Genomic DNA, 17,175 nt, shown 5'->3' on the forward strand with positions numbered 1-17,175 from the left:
ACATTGAATGCATTAAATCTTTATGATATGTTAGCATTTACGGCTAACAAAAGATTTTGCTAGTACCAAATCAAATATTTTTTATGATATGTTACCATTTACAGCTAACAAAGAAAGAAAAAAACAAAAAAAAAATCTATTCACATTTATATGTGAAAATATATTTCAGCCTATATAAATTGAACGTAACTTTCCAAGCACTTTAAACAAAAAAAAAATGGTTGCATACTTGAAAAAAAACTTTTTCTTGGTTCTTACAATTGTTGTACTTCCTTTTGTTGTGTCATCATCATATGGAAACTTTAGTACGATGGTTACAAAAGATGAGATCAACATCATATGCACAAAAAAATATGTCAATTCTTCACTTTGTTTTGAGCTTCTAAAATCAATCCCTAAAATCTCAGCTTTAGATTTTAATGGCCTCACTAAATTTCTTATCAAATATCAGTCCCGAAACGTTTCAGATGCGTTGAACCAAATAAAAATGTATGCAGGCAACGCAACGGATTTGCAGACAATTGATTTATGTGTAAGATTATATGAAAATACTCTTTATGACACTGATCATATTCTCAAAGCTTTGGCAGCCAAGAAATACTTCATTGTAAACATTTACATCACAGGCTTAGATGCCAATATGGGTATATGCAGAGAAGAATTAGTAGTGATGAAGCCAAGACTCGAAGTCTTGATCACGAGAAATAAAGTCATTACAAATCTCTCTTCCATTATTTTGTGTATTCTGGAATGTTATCTAGCAAAAGAAAAAGCATATTGTTAATTTACTATAATGATATTGCTTGGTCTGATGTTGTCATCGCATTTTTAATATAAAAAACTAGATGATAATTGTCGCGCATAGAGTGAGATTTTATAGTAAATAAAGATTTTAACATTTTGCAGTATTATCGATTGTAAAATGACGAATACAAATATTGGTCTCTTAAGATGCATTATTGTTGTTGAAGATTTAATGTATTACAACTCATTTTAATTATTTATAAGACTTCATATACACAAAAAAAATTGAATTTTGCGGCTGACACAAATCACAAAAACCAGATAAACAACATCAATTGTAAAATAACAAAAGGAGATTAGTTTTTCTTCTCTTTTTTTGTTTACTATTGACTCTTTATAAGTGATTTCATTTTCTACTTCTATAAAATTGTGCTTTCGGTCTCGTTTATGTTTCACTGATATGAGTTTTGTTTATTATTTTTAATTTTTTCTGTGAATTCAGTGAATTACATTAATGTCAATTAAAAAAGATAAGACATTTGTAAAAACTATTTTCACTCCAAATACATATCTAAGAATCAAAATTTTGAAAAATATCACTCTAAAACTCTATTCACAGATTAGTGTTCAAACCTAATATATCAAACTGTTATAGAATATAAGTGCAAACTCGAAATTTAAATGTCTGTCTGGAATATATTCACCAGTTCGGTTTAAAAATATATTTACCAATTGTAGAAGAAGTATATTTATGGGATTGTCAAGATCAAATAACATATTAGAAATCACTTATTTTAAAAATAATTCATATACATAAAACTATATACATATTAGAGTAAACACATAAATCAAAACAAATAAATTTTGTTTATTTATAGTCATGTTTTTGGTAAATAAATCAAAACAATCATTTTATTTACTGTATATGGTATATAATTAAACTTTAGTGATATTGACATATATATATATAGTATATTTTAATATAAATATTAACTATTGACACTTCCTACTCATGATTTTATTAACATTTTTATATTTATTGTAACAAAAATTTAATAATCACAAAACTTTTAATGTGAGATTTATCAATACAAATTTCAAAATTAAAATATTAAGATCTCAATAATTGTTTAAATACAATTTTTTTAATTAACATATTTATATATTTTATATACTACATAATTTAATTTAAATGATATTAATATATATATATATATATATAATATGAATATCTATTAATGAGACTTTATATTCATACGATTTATGATCATTTATATCTTGTTTCAACAAAAAAAAAGAGTTAAACTATTGATCACAAAATTTTAAATGTGAGATTTTTACCATTTATAGTCGTTTTAAGAAAATTAAAAATATAACATATATGAAAAAAAATCTAAATTTGTTTAATCTATGCTTAATGTGATTGATAAATGTTTTTAATAATATAAAATTAAAAAAATATAAAAATTGTTATCAAATATGTATTAGTCACAATCATTAATTGTCTCATATATATATGTTGATCAAAACCGTTTGCTTAGTAGTTTGTGTGTTGTTGAAATAAGCTATACTCAGAAGTCAAAATTGCTGTAATATTTTACCAAAAAAAAAATTGCTGTAATAAGAAATATATTGCTACATGTGCCCAATGACCAAGCTCAAAAACCTGAAGCCCAGATATATATATATGCCCAAGAACCAAACTACATTCACTTCAGTTGAGTTACATGAAATCAGATTATCTTTGGTCAACTTACACTAAGGGGACTCTATTTTTTCCTCTATAATTTACATTAAAATAGAGTAACTTTATTATAGAGTTGAATTTGCTCCAATGGTTACTCTATAATAGAGTGAAATATAGAGTAATCTTATTTTTTTTACTCCAAATATAGAGTGAAAAAATAAAAATACTCTATATTTCACTCTATTATAGAATGAACCATTGAGGCAAATCCAACTCTATAATAGAGTTACTCTATTTTAAAGTGAAATATAGAGAAAATTATAAAGTACCATTAGAAATGGTCTTACTCTTTCAACTTTGACTGGTTCTACTACTTATTGGGTCGACCATTGTGACTCGAGTAGTTTAATCCTACAGTTTCAATACATGACGTTTTAGTCTTATGGTATTTAATCAAATCGAATATACCAACATACAAGTCGCAGAAAAGGAGTGATGCAAAATCTAAAATACCAACATACAAGACTCAAACATAGTTTGCATGTACCATTATTATATTCACTCTATTACAGTCAACCACTCTATTACACCTTTATGTTGTTGTGTTTGGTCGTGGAACAAGTCTACATAGAAAGAGCACATATCTTCTACATACACATATTTTAAACATATATGGGTTAAGAGAGTTAGTAGTAAGACCATTTCTTTTCCACCTTCGCTTCCCCCTGAAGAAAAAGATTATACACTTGAAATAGCTAAATACTATATACAACTTCCAATAAGATTCATTAGAGTTACCTTGCATGGGTTTGGTTTTTATTTTTAAACTTCTCTTTGCTTTGCTCATAACACCAGCTTGAACCCCTTTGACAGAAAATCATCCCTGAAAATGTAACAACATAACATGTTTTGAGCACACACTATATACATCACATCAAAACCAACTAGAGATGAGCATATAGCACCACCTCTTACTCCTCTGCTGCATCATCTTATCTTCCAAAGCTCGACGTTCTCTCCTTCTCTTAGCTTCACTAGGATCACCTTTACACCCCAGAACAAGGCTACTCACAAGCAACTCCGCGCTATACGAACTATCACAGTCCTTTATCCTCAGCGTCCTCAACCTCTTACTCTCCAAATCAAACCACAAAAGCTTCGCGTTGTTCACCTCAATCAAAACCTTCCTCCTATCCTTAGAGTAAAGCAGAGGCCTCATAAAGTCAAAAGACTCAACACTCTTCGGCTTCGGAACGCTAAACACCTTACTCCAAGACCCTTCAACTTTATACTCCTTCATGACCCAAACATCAACGGAGGTAAACTCGCGGTTACACATCAAACAAAGACAACCCTCGAGAACCCCTATGTCGATGTTCTCATGAGCAAGAGACTCAGGGAAGGTAAGTATCTCAAACTCCTCTACCGCAAGATCAAACCTTATAATAGTATTGAACGCGATAAGTCCAGGACGTCTAGGTAAAACCCAGTGAAGACTATTACAAGCCAACACACCGTACCCGCGACGGTACAATAGATGGTAATAAAAGTAAAACAGTAACTGAATCGCGGGAAGAACGCGTTTGACTCTCTTCCACGTGTTCATCTTTAAACTAAAGACTTTAACCTCGTACGGGAAACCGAACACAAGCTCATCAGCTGCGCCTCCTTTGCACTGAATCATCCTCACGACTTTGTAATCTTCGTTGACCGAATCGTAACCGAACCCGTAAAACACGTACCCACGTGTCCTCGACCCTTCGGGGAAATCAACCGGTTCAGCCGGTAACCGGTGGATCTGCCGTGTTGAGGGGTTGAACAGAGCCATATCCGTCGGGGAGTTCGATAAACCGATTAAACCGTTGCAAGAACCGAAAACCTCGGTTAGACCGCCGGCTTTTAAGGGGTGCTCGACGTCGGAGACTTTATCCGGCGAATCGAGGTCGACGGTGACGAGGAGGCGAGGGCCGCGGAGGAGGATCATGAGGTGGTCTCCGGTTTGGAGGGTGTGGTGGAGATGGGAGGAGATGAAATCGGGGCTGTCGATTAGGGAGAAGCAGGGCTTGGAGAGGACTCGGCATCGGACTAGCGTCGACGCCGGGAGACGGAGGAAGAGATCGGTGATGATGTCCATCGGCATATCCGCCATATTTTTTGTTTGACGGAAAGAAAGGGGAAAGTGGATTTGAGTGCTTACAGTGACTTCTTTGTTGGAGGAAGATGCTTGGATGTTTCATCTACCAAGAAGATGATGACATTTCCTTTTTTCTCAAGATAATGTTATAAAAAGGGAATAAAGTCAGTTTTTTTTTTTTTTAAACACAACATAAAGTCAGTTTTGTTACCCATCTGTTTTATTACGTTGTTTCACACATTTTATTATTTAGTTTGTAAGTTCCGTTCTTATCTCTCGAAATATTTTTTGTATTAATGTAGTTTATTATAAATTATGAAATTATTACATAATAATTTATAACTGATGATATTATTTCGTTCATGAAAAAACAGATTTACTACTTTTATTATACAAAGACTTTTATAAATATTTTGTATAATACTACTTATTAATCTCTTTCTATGTCTGAATAAGTGTTATTTTAGAATTTTTTTGTTACATAAAAAATATCATTCAATAATTTTAATCCAATTTATAATCAATTTTAGTCAAATATTAATTGTAAAACACATTAAATTTATAAATAAATTTGTATATTTCAAATATTATTTGTTAACTAGTTGTAATTAATAAAAACATAAATACATCTCAATCATTTTTATAATACGTGTGAAAAGTATTTAAGTGATACTCTTTATTAAACGGAAGAAGTATGTAATTAAAAATAATCTGAATAATTAAAAATAAATCTTAACTAATTGAATTTTACAAATTTATTACTAGAAGTTTTATTTTCTGAACCAAATTGCAGTTTTTCCTCCTTCGATCTGATAATGCTTTTGAGATTCTCTAAATCGAAAATATCAATTTTCCGGATAAGATAATCTTGGGCTGGGCTTGTACACATGTTAATAATGGTTTCGGGTTTTCGGTCTAAATTGGCCCTTTGAGGCCCAATGTGTTAAGATTACAACCAATTGAGAGAGATAAAATTATCGGTTATACACATATGCGTTTAGTATTTATAAATCCTATGCAGATTTTTAAGTTTTCTGAATTAGTATTTATAAATTCGGAGGTTTTCTCTCGGATTTGAGTCTTTGTATTTTTAACAAAAAAATTCAAACAAATCCATTCAAATCTATAATAAAATCAAATTTATTAGTAAATATGTACGATTAAATAACACTTGATTTGATATAGAATTTATGAATCATTAAACCAATAACACATGATTTTAATACAGATTTGAAAATCATAGAACCAATAACACTAGATTTAATTCAGATTTTCAAATCCATTAAAATACAACAACCTTTATAATATCCCTTCGTAAATGATAAAAAGATTTAGGATATATTACAAAACTTGACCATCAATACCTTGTTGTACTTAGCAAAAAAAAATTTGGTCATATGTTAGTTTAATAGACTTTTAAACCCTAGGCATCTACAATGGCACTCTATTTTTTCCTGCATAATTTACACTAAAATAAAATAACTCTACTATAGTGTAACTTTATTATAGAGTGAAATATAGAGAAATGTCATATTTTACTCTATATTTAGAGTAGAAAATTAATATTTCTCTATATTTCACTCTATAATAAAGTAACTCTATTTTAATGTAAATTATAAAAGAAAAAAATAGAATTCCATTGGAAATGATCTTAATACAATACCATTACAGAACCACAAGCCGATAAAGCAAACATGACCTTTCAGAACCAAATATAAAACGACAACAACCAGAAAAGTGATCAGTGAAATCTTCTTGGAGCATACCAATAATCACTACCGATACGAAGCTGAACAATGACAGAAGCCGAGAAGAACGAGAAAACGATGGCGATCCAATTTATTTGAGGTGAGATAAGAGCTCCAAAAAACGTTTCAAACCAGCAACAACGAGCCAACACCACTCAAGAACAAGCTTTAACTACAGGAAGCTACGAGAAAACGTATCTAACGCCTCGAGAAGCTGACGAAGAAGATGGTTGACAATCAACTACTCAGAGACCAAACGCAATTGAGCTATAGCTCCACAGTCTTTTACCAAAAAATCCGGAAAACCCGTCGGTTAAAAACCAAAAGACAGCATAACTTCTCCCCACCGAAGCTTCACACTGAGCTATTTCAACACTGAAAACAAAGGTTGAGTAACTAGACCTTACCGACACGATAAGCGACTTGTCACCAAAGAGAACAAGAGAAAAGGCTAAAGACCATGATAAGGGGGCACGACCAGAAAATCCTAAACAGCCACCAATAAACCACCACTGCCTGAATATATTTTTAGGATGAAAAATAGTTTGAATAATTAATGATACATTTATGGAGACTTTCTTAAAATATTTAATGGAAATAAATATATTTACATATTGCAATAGTAACATCATAACTGGAAATGTTCTAGTTATGTTTGAGCCCCTATAACTGTTGTCACACCTTTTCAAAAAACATGATAGAGCTTACAAATGATTTTATTTGATTTCAATATTTTCAGACTATTAAATTTAAATTGGAACTACCAATGATATTATGTGTGATATGTTTGTAAATGTTTTCAACAATTTAAGTAAACAATATGAACTATAGATTAGTCAACAAAGAGATATAACTTTCACTTAACTAATTTTTTTACAATAGTAACATATTAAATTTTTTATTTCTCAAATTTCTTTTATTTAAAAATATAACTTTCACTTAACTAATTTTTTATTTTTAATAGATTGAAAGGTTAATAGTTTTGGACATAACATTTTGAAACTAAAAAAGACATTAATTTGGTTATTGTTTTTAAATTTTGGATGTAACTTTTTGTTAATTCTTGAAATAAAAAGTTTGATATGCATTTTAAGTGAGTAGCAAATCATTTTCTCCGTAATTCTATGTATATCATATGAACTTAAATTATGTGTAGTATCAATATAAATATTTTATATAAAATGAGAGATGTAAACTAGAAATATATTGTTAATTATACATATGTTCGGTTATCTTCGAATATCCATTCGGGTTCGGATATTACCCGTTCGGGTTCGGATATCCAATCTCTCCTAATTTAATACCCGTTCGGATATTTTGCTATTTCGGTTCGGATTGCAGTTCGGATTTCGGTTCGGGTTTTTCGGATCGGGTTCGGGTGCGGCTTTAGATATCGGGTAAAGTGCCCACTCCTAGGTTGAAGTTTTTAGATTTTGGTTTTGTTTTCATTGAATAATGTTTTTTATTTCATGAGAACTTGGTTTTCGTTTTATGCTTTCATTTATTTGGTTTTCTTTCGATCAATAACTATGTTTACCTTTCAGTTGATTTTGAATGATCACATTTGATGTTCCTTTCTTTTTTGAACCGATTTATTTATGTTTTGGTTACAAAATAAGTACAAATCAAGTATTTTAAAACTGAAAAACCGGTTTTACTTACTTTTTGGTTACAGAGTAGATATAAATCAGATACATTTAAACCAAATAACCGATTGGGACCCGAATCCGAAAGTACATCGGGTTGTACTGGTTCTTTTAAGATTTACTAACCCCGATCCGAACTCGATAGAACCCGAACTCGATAGAACCCGAATTCGATAGAACCCGAACCGGTCCCAAACCGAATTTTCATATAACCCGATTAAAGTAAACCGAAATCCGACTGGACTAAACCAAAACCCGATTGGGACCCTAAATGCCTAGATCTATTTATAATACTGTCGGTCCTGGCCTAAAGTTAGGGACGGTCCTAGCCTAAAGCTGGGAAAGCACCATATTAACAATAATAATTTTAATAATCTTAATAATTCTAAAATATATCTACTCTATTAAAATAGAGTACTAATTAAATTCTACCATGTGATATTTTAATTTTGGACTTATTCAACATGTTATCACTTAACATACGGTCCCTTTAATATACACGATCTTCTTTATACAATTATTTATGATGACCCATATAAATAAAGGGGAAATTTCAATTATACACTTTGTGGTGTACCACTTTTCACTTTTACCACCACTAAATGGACATTTTCAAAAATACATTCTTCATTAAATGGTAAAAGACTCAATTAACCTTTCCTTATCTTCAACCATAAACGCCTCTTTTCAGATCTATCTTCTCTCTCGTGGAGATCCGCCGTCGCCGTATTCATGAGTTTCATGGTGTCCGTCTTTAACGAGTTCGTCGTCTTCTTCGTCAAGCTTCTCTTTCGTCTTCCTCAAACATGTTGTTGCTGTATTTATGAGCTTCACCGTGTCTGTCTTTAACGAGTTCGTCGTCTTCTTCATCGAGCCCCGCCGTCGTCGTATTCATGAAATTCAGTGTGTATGTCTTTAACGAGTTTGTGTTTTAGTATCAATTGCTCTTTCTACGATGAATTATGAAAGTAAGACTTTTTAAATTAGCTTCTCTCTTTCTTCCAAATATGTTGATTTAGTTTTTTTTTTGGCTGATCAGTGACAGTTCTGTCTATCTTGGTTCTTTATAATTTCTGGAAAAGTTTCCAATGAAACAATCAAACAAGATTGCTTTAGACTTCTCATTTGAACATGTTGATCTAAAAGAAACAGTTTTGATAGTGAATATTGAGTTTGGCAACTTAGAACCATTTATAAATCTGGGTTTGAAGTAATTTTAGGGTTTTCTCCTTTCTGTTATCCAAAAATAGAATACAGTTAATTTGGATTTGTCATCTGAAGGGTTTCGGCTAAGAGAGAGATTATCGATAGTAAACACTGCATATTAAGGAATTATAACCCCTTATAAATCTAGATTTTAGGTTATTGTTGATAATGCAACTCAACGATTTACAGGGTTCTATAAAAGAAGTATTTTTAACAAGAGTTGTATATGTCTATACATATAAATGTGTGAACCCAAGAAGTCTTTTGTTGTGTTATCCTATATTATTTGTAAGACTTTTGTCGAAATACATGAACACTATGCTTATCCATCTTAGACCATGATTAGAGGTTCATATCATCGTTTTATTAAGTTCATATCATTGATGCTTCAGACTTCTCATTTGAACATGTCAATTTAAGAGAGTTATTTTCCAATAGTACACTGCATATTAAGGAATTATAACCCCTTATAAATCTGGGTTTTAGGATATTGCTGATAATACATCTCAACGATTTACAAGGTGTTATAAAAGAAGTTCTTAAACAAGAGTTCATCGTATATATCTATCGAACAACATATAAACGTGTGAACATGAGAAGTCTTGTGTTGTGTTATCCTATATTCTTTGTAAGACTGTTATCAAAATACATGAACATTATGCTTGGATAAGGTATATTTACACGATTAAAAGTTAACATTATCTTTTTATTTCTTCAGGCAGTTAGATAGCAATGAATTTTGCACATCTTCGGGATCCCTCTGAGGATTTATGAAGCTGGAACAGATCTACTAGACAATCCAAAAGTGATTATCCAATCGGTGTCTTGGTCAATAATGTGAAGCATTTTATAAAATATTATAAATGTAGTTTTATATGGGTTTATAAATTTGTAAATTAGAGATTTGGGAGACTTATAAAACTTGTTTATTATTTGTTACATCTTTTGGTTAATACAATGTTTGGATTCTCTAAGGAATACAAACATTTGGTGACCCCAACGCATCCAGATCTTAGTGACATAGATTTTGACAGTGTTGTACAATTAGTTCAACAAAGATATAAAAAGAAGAAAAGTTAATGGGAACAAAATTTTGTGGATTTACTTTTTGCAATATATGATATGGAGCAATAACACATGAAAGAAGATAAAAGTGAAGAGAAAAGAAATTTAAAGGGCAAATAAGAGTTTATAAATCATTTACAAAAGTTTATAAAACATTTTTGTAAGTTTATAAGCAAATTATAAATGTTTATAAATTATTTGTAAGAGTCTCTAAGATCTATGGTTCACTTTCTCAGATCAACCAATGGGGGTAGATCTATGATTATTGATGAATGTAAATAATTTATAAGGGTTTATAAAAGCAATTTATAAACTATTTATAAACGTTTATAAAATGTTATGAAAGCATATATTCAATTTATAAGGGGTATTACAAGGGTTGTATAGGTTTATAAATCAACTAAAAGAGTCTATAACCATTTAGAAAGCTTTATAAAACAACTTATAATGGTTTGTATAATAGTTTATAAGGGTTTATAAAGGTATATAAATAATTTATAAGGGTTTATAAAAATAATTTATAAAATTAATACACCATTATAAAATAATTTATAAGGGTATGTAAAATTATTTGTAGGAGTCTATAAACCATTTATAAAGACATATAAGATTTGTAAGTCCGACAAAGGAGGTTTCTTCGTTCGTGGAGCTGAAGCGGTGGGGTCTGAAGCGGTGGAGCATTGTTTGCTGTCCGCATGTGCCTCAGAATCTACCATGTATCATCATCTCTTTATAAAACATGCACGTGTTCTTTATTTTTATGAATTTAATCTTGTGTATCAAAGTGTTGGACTTTAAGCCGAAAGACTTGTGCCCATAATTTCAGCCCATGAGGCTTAAATGAAAAGAATGTTGATAAAAAAAAGATTTATAAGGGTTTATAAAAGATTTTAATGGGTTTTGAAGAGTTTGTATAGGGTTTACAAAAAAATATAAAGGTTTTATAAGACTTTATCAAAAGATTTATAAATAGTTTAGAGAGTCTTTTTAAGCTGTTAGAGAAATATCTATTCAGCCAAAAAACATATCAGAAGAATCAGGTTAGTGGTATTTTGAAGTGTTACAACTTTTTATTTGATGAAATCAGGTGTAGAGTGTATGACAAAGCGTTGTAAGTATATTAAGAAATGAAGCATTGTTAAAAGATAGTTGCTTGTTACTAGTACTAGGATGAATGCTTCTTGAGACATTAAGAAACATACATTCAGAAAGAAATCGTTATAGTCTTCTTTGAGTGTGAATTCAGCTGAATCAAACCGCCAAGCAAGAGGAGTAGAAAGCATCATCATCATAGAGCCATGGCGGATTGGAGAGCACCAAGTTGATGAGCTCTTCAAGCAATCAGTAGACTTGGGATATTTTATTTTAATTTACAAGAATGTATAAATTGATTCATATAGGTTTATAAATAGATTTGTAATACTTTATAAAATATCTACTGCAGTCTATAAGTTAATTATAAATATTTATAAAGCTTTGTAAATCATTTGAATCTAGCTCCAATAGAGTTTGTACTTGCAAAACTCAGTTTTTGTTAGTTGTTACTAACATGATCTGAGAATATCAAGGCTTCTCCATATCTCATTCTTCTATAAAAGAAACGATTGGAACCACACTCATTTATATGTCGAACTAATCTCTTCAACTATGCAACTCGTAAGAGGATATACAATTGGTTTAGTATAAGAGATGTCTGAAGAAGATGAGAGAGAAAGATGTATAAAGAAGCCAACTCTGCAACTTTTATAAAGAGTTATAAATATTTAATTCTTTGACCGTACAAACCACATTCTGGATACTCCTCCCTAATCTTAGAGATCAAAAGCGTTCCCATCCCAGATCCAGTTCCTCCTCCCAACGAATGACAAAATTGGAAACCTACACAGAGATCAAAACCAAATGTATCACAATGATAACAGCATCAACGAAACCTAAATCAAATACATCACAGAGATCTCAAATCAAATCACTCACGACGATAAAACAGATCGAGATTCAAAAACAAAATCAGTTATCCTCTCACCTTGTAGGCAATCACTGTTCTCAGCTTCCTTCCTCACAACATCGAGAATTCGTTGAAGTAGACATCGATACGTTCGAGCTGGAGGGGAGAGTCGCCGACGTATTGGCCGGTGTGGTCAACGCCGTGCTCGTCGCAGATCACTTCCCAGAACTTGGCTCCGATCTGGTTTCCACATTGGTCGCCGTGGATGTGGAGGATCTCTCTCATTTTCTCGCCGGAATCGTCTCGTCGAAACTCTAATTGGAGTCGTCGATCAATTTGGGAATTTTGAAAATTCTTGTTGGAGAATATGTTTATGTTTCATTAAATAAGGTTATAAATGTTTTTTACCCTTCATTAAAGATGAAGGTAAAAATGGTTAGTGTAAAGTTGAAAAGTGATATTAGAAAAGTGGTATTAGTGGCAATTCCCCATAAATAAATTTAACTGGTATGTTGTGCCTTGATATCGACATGTCGTATTGATCACTCGGTTAAATTTCACTTTCAAAACCATGAACATTATTAATATAGTGAAGATGTACATTATCAATATACACTATTTTATACCTATTCGATTTCGACGCTACTACAACTACAAATTATCAAAATAGTCAATAAAACAAATATCCAAATTTTGAAAAGCAGATCAATAATATATTTTTGATCCGCTTTTTCAAAATCTGGATATTTTTTTATTGACTATTTTGATAATATGTATAAATTTATAACTTTTTATTAAAAAAATAATATAAAACTATTTTATTATAATTTTTGAGTTTTAAACTGTGTTTTCATATCCGATTCATCAAACTCATGGTCGAACCAGTAAATTTGCTATTAACCCAAGAAAATAATTTAGACATGCTATTAACCCGTTATCTGATACTGTTGATCTGATATAGATCCAAAATATCTGATAATATTTTTAAAACTTTTTCATTAAATTACTCATATATTTTTTTAATATTACATTGAATAATAATAATTTTTGTTTAACATTTTGCCTATCGTGAGAGTTGATACGTAGATTTAAGAAAATGATATTTAGATGTCATTATGTTTGTTAATTTATATAGAGTAAAAATTCAAAAACCTATTATAACAATTACTAAGAAAATAATATATTGATGTAATTACAATAACAAAATTCATAGACCTATTAACAATTACTAAGTACTATAGGTGTGCTATAATTTATAACGCCTAATGATAATTATTTTAAACTTATTTTTAATTACTAAGTTCTACTTGTATGGTATAACTTATAACGCCAAATGATAATTTAAAATAAATTATAATTTATGATAGTTATTTTAATTTTTATTTGTATTTATTGATCTTAACTATGTTATAGCATAAAGAAAATATAAGAATCCTTATAATAAAGTATGACAACTAAAAATTTGATTTATGGGTTATATTTAAGATTAAATTTCATTTGTGTATAATAAAATATTTTTCTCAAATGATACTAATGGGTTTTAAAATTTGTATAACTTATAATTTCTCTGGACAGCCTTTGTAGTTATAGGCCCAAAAAATATTAAAATGTCATTGATGAAACTTAAAATTCATTTGTAAATTCAAAAGTATTTTTGAAGAAAAAAAATTGACATTTCATTAAAAGGAAAAAGAAGAATGATCTTGTTTTAATAGTATAGATGTAACAAGCTTTTCACCAAATCTGTGCACATTGTGAAAAGTAAATTTCTTCTAATTTTCTTCATCCTCCTTATTTCAATGTTCTCACCATGATCTGTAATCCGAGTAAGTTGTGACTCAAACAATACTGAATCCCAAATATATGTCTTTTTGATATATTAAACATGGATTTAGTATTGGAATTATTTTGTTTGTTTCAAGGAGGTTTTGAAAACTCGAGATATATATTGAATTTCATGGATCTTGGTGTCTGATTTGAAAACTCAAGATTCATGGTGTTGTGACAGTAATGAAATAGATGCAACTCACCTCTTGCATTTACTGATAATGTGATTGTTTTTTTGATGGTTTTTTGGAATCCAGCCTCTTCAAATCCTTCATGCGATTCTTCTGGAGCGTATACCATATCCTCTCCACGGACCAGATATTACTCTTGGGTCACATCTAGTTCCTACCATTCAGGTTTCTCCAGAATCTCCACATGGGATATAAAAAACAAACACTTGCTATGGACTAAAATTGTGTGGTATAATGTGCCAAAGATAGTATAGTAACTATTTCTTTGGCCGTAGGTTTTTTGTTGTTCAGCTCTTTGGTCGTAGGTTTCAGTTTCAAAGATATATTTTTAAATGAGTTTGCAAAAAACTTTCGGTAGAATCTGTTCAATCATTAAGATCCTTTTGGATATTACAAAGATTGAGAAAAGGGAAAATCGCATAAAAAAACCTTGAAAGTGTCACTTACTAGCACTTTAAACCTTGAAGTTTTTTCACTAACACTTTTAACCTTCAAAGTGACATTTTTATCATAAAAAACCTCAAAAGAAGAAAAATGACCTGCTGAACAGGTTAAAAACAGTTTTTTTTTTCAAAAAATAATTATTTAATTAATAAATAAACAAAAAAATAATAAAATCGAAAAATTTAACAAAAAACTCATAAATTAAAAAAAGTGAGAAAAATAAATAAAGATTTAGAAAATTAAATAAAAAATAACTAAAAATTAAAAAATAAATAAGATCAAATTAAAATACAGAAAAAATAATAATAAATTTCAAAAAATTGAAAATTCAAAAAGTTTTTTTTTCATTTTCAAATACAATGTCGGAAATTATCATTGGAGATATGTGTTGATAAAAAAAAAAGAAAAAAGACTAAGATAACACCAAACCAAGTTTTTGTTCTCAAACTAGTATTCAAGGCTCAAAGTCACAAAATAAGTTTCATTAAAGAGGTAAATATACACTTATACCCCTTGGGTTAATTAATCCAAACTTTAGGGTTTACACTACAAAAAAATAGTTATATTGTGACCAAATTATTTGTCACAATAAAACACAATTCGTCACAATAAAAATATTGTGACATATTTGTGACAATTTCATTGTGGTTACAATACGGTCGTCACAAATTTTGTTGGTAACAAAAACCGTTACAATGTTACGACCATTACATATAGTAACTATTCCGTCACAAATAGCAACCATATATAAAAGTAATAAAAATGTTACAATTACCAACTACAATTTAACGTAACAAAGTTGTCATATTTTGTGACTATCACAACGTGCTAATTCCGTCTCTGATTACCACTGAAATATAGTCTCTAACCGTCACAAACTAATACTAGTAAAGAATCATCACTAATCCGTCTTCATTTGCGACTCTTTTAGTTGCTTTAATTTTGTAATACTTTATAACTAATAATAGTCACAAATTCAAGTTAAATTTTTTATACCCCATCTATAAACTTTTGACTTAATTAGTTAACAATTTGTCATCACGATTAATTCAGAATTCACTAAACTATTGCTTTATTTTTATAGTTAATATTTGTAATAATAGTGAAAGAATACAAAAGTAACTAGTATTTGAAACTAAATTAATATAAATAATTTTAAAAGAATATTATAATATCGACAAAAAATTATAATATATGCTACTACATTCAGCTTCCGGTACTGGGCTGCGGTCGAGAGAAAACAGTTAGGGTTTCCTGAAATTTTATCTTCGGTTGATTCTTGCACAGGAATCGAAAGTTATGGCGGCTAAGGCTTACAAACTCTTGCAATGACAGAACTCCATGATGTGTTCTCGATTGGTGTCCATCTCAAAACAATGGCTCTAATATTATCTGCCTTTGTCTGACCTCCAGCTGATTGCCCAGTTCTTTCAAGATCGATCTCTTCCTCTCCTTATTAAAAACCCAACCGCGAGACACACATACCACCACAACACCAGAAACGAGGGTGGTGCCCAACATCGGAAACGCACATCTCTCACTTTTTTCTATCTCTCATTCTCTCTAAGGTGGTGGCTGCGGCTATTCTCTTGGAGTATATAGATTTTATATATATATATATATATATATGTGCACACACGTGTCCTCATTATTGATTAGGGTTATAGACTTATAGGTAATGGGCTGTAATTAGTTTTGAGTTTGGCTTAATGGATCGATCATACATAGCATCATTTATTTTCAATATGTTTCAGCTTTGAAGATATTATTTTCTATCTCTTTTCATTTTGACATATGACCGATATCTAATAAGAAAAGTATATGCTGTTCATATCATTTTAAACACACATCTAAAAAATAGTGACATCTAAAATAGATAGTAAATAACCATATTTTAAATTAGTATGAAATGAAGTAAGTTTTAAAATATTGAAGTATATAAAAATATATACATATCAAGTAAAAAGTATCAAAACTATATTTTTTTAATCACTGACTTTATAAAAATATAGTTAAATCAATTTAGAAATGTTTATGTAAAAAGAACATAAAAAACATTTGTAAATCGATTTAATAATATGACGGATTTGTTATATTGTTCTGTTACATTTTATTACTATTTCTTTTGTCATCATATTGTTACATAGTGAGACTATATGTATTCCATCACAGGTTCGTAACTGATTTGCGACGACGTGTATTGTCATAATATTGTCACAATTGTTACGACTGTTAGTTTTGTCTCAATTTTGTCACTGGCTGTGACAAAAGTAGATACGATTTAAAATCGTAAGAATACTGCGACGAAAAAACTACTCATTTATGACAGAAAACTTAAGTCACAATTACGTATTTAAAAAGTAACAAATTTGTGACAAATAATTTGTGTATCAAAATTTCGTCACAATAAGATCATTTTCTTGTAGTGTTAGAGTTAAGGGGTGAGGTTTTGGAATTAGGGTTTAAAATTTTATAAAATAAAAAATAAATACTAAAAAATTAAAAATAAAAATTTAAAAAACAGTTTCAAAAAATTTC

At 30.0% G+C, this 17,175-nt stretch overlaps 1 protein-coding gene and 1 long non-coding RNA gene across 2 annotated transcripts; both read right to left on the bottom strand.

Annotated features, from left to right (window-relative positions):
• Nucleotides 1–2,910: 2,910 nt before the first annotated feature.
• LOC111199724 (F-box protein CPR1) lies at nucleotides 2,911–4,754 on the bottom strand. Its single transcript, XM_022689968.2, has 3 exons — nucleotides 3,400–4,754; nucleotides 3,230–3,314; nucleotides 2,911–3,156 (listed from the first exon to the last, which is right to left on the bottom strand). The coding sequence occupies exons 1-2, from the start codon at nucleotides 4,578–4,580 to the stop codon at nucleotides 3,275–3,277; spliced, it is 1,221 nt and encodes a 406-aa protein (XP_022545689.2). The 5' UTR covers nucleotides 4,581–4,754; the 3' UTR covers nucleotides 2,911–3,156; nucleotides 3,230–3,274.
• Nucleotides 4,755–11,950: 7,196 nt separating this feature from the next.
• On the bottom strand, nucleotides 11,951–14,661 carry LOC125577373. Its single transcript, XR_007315797.1, has 2 exons — nucleotides 12,254–14,661; nucleotides 11,951–12,108 (listed from the first exon to the last, which is right to left on the bottom strand). It is a non-coding gene; the product is annotated as an uncharacterized LOC125577373 (long non-coding RNA).
• Nucleotides 14,662–17,175: the final 2,514 nt, after the last annotated feature.

The sequence above is a fragment of the Brassica napus genome, chromosome A8, assembly GCF_020379485.1.
Source record: "Brassica napus cultivar Da-Ae chromosome A8, Da-Ae, whole genome shotgun sequence".
Lineage (NCBI taxonomy): Eukaryota > Viridiplantae > Streptophyta > Magnoliopsida > Brassicales > Brassicaceae > Brassica > Brassica napus.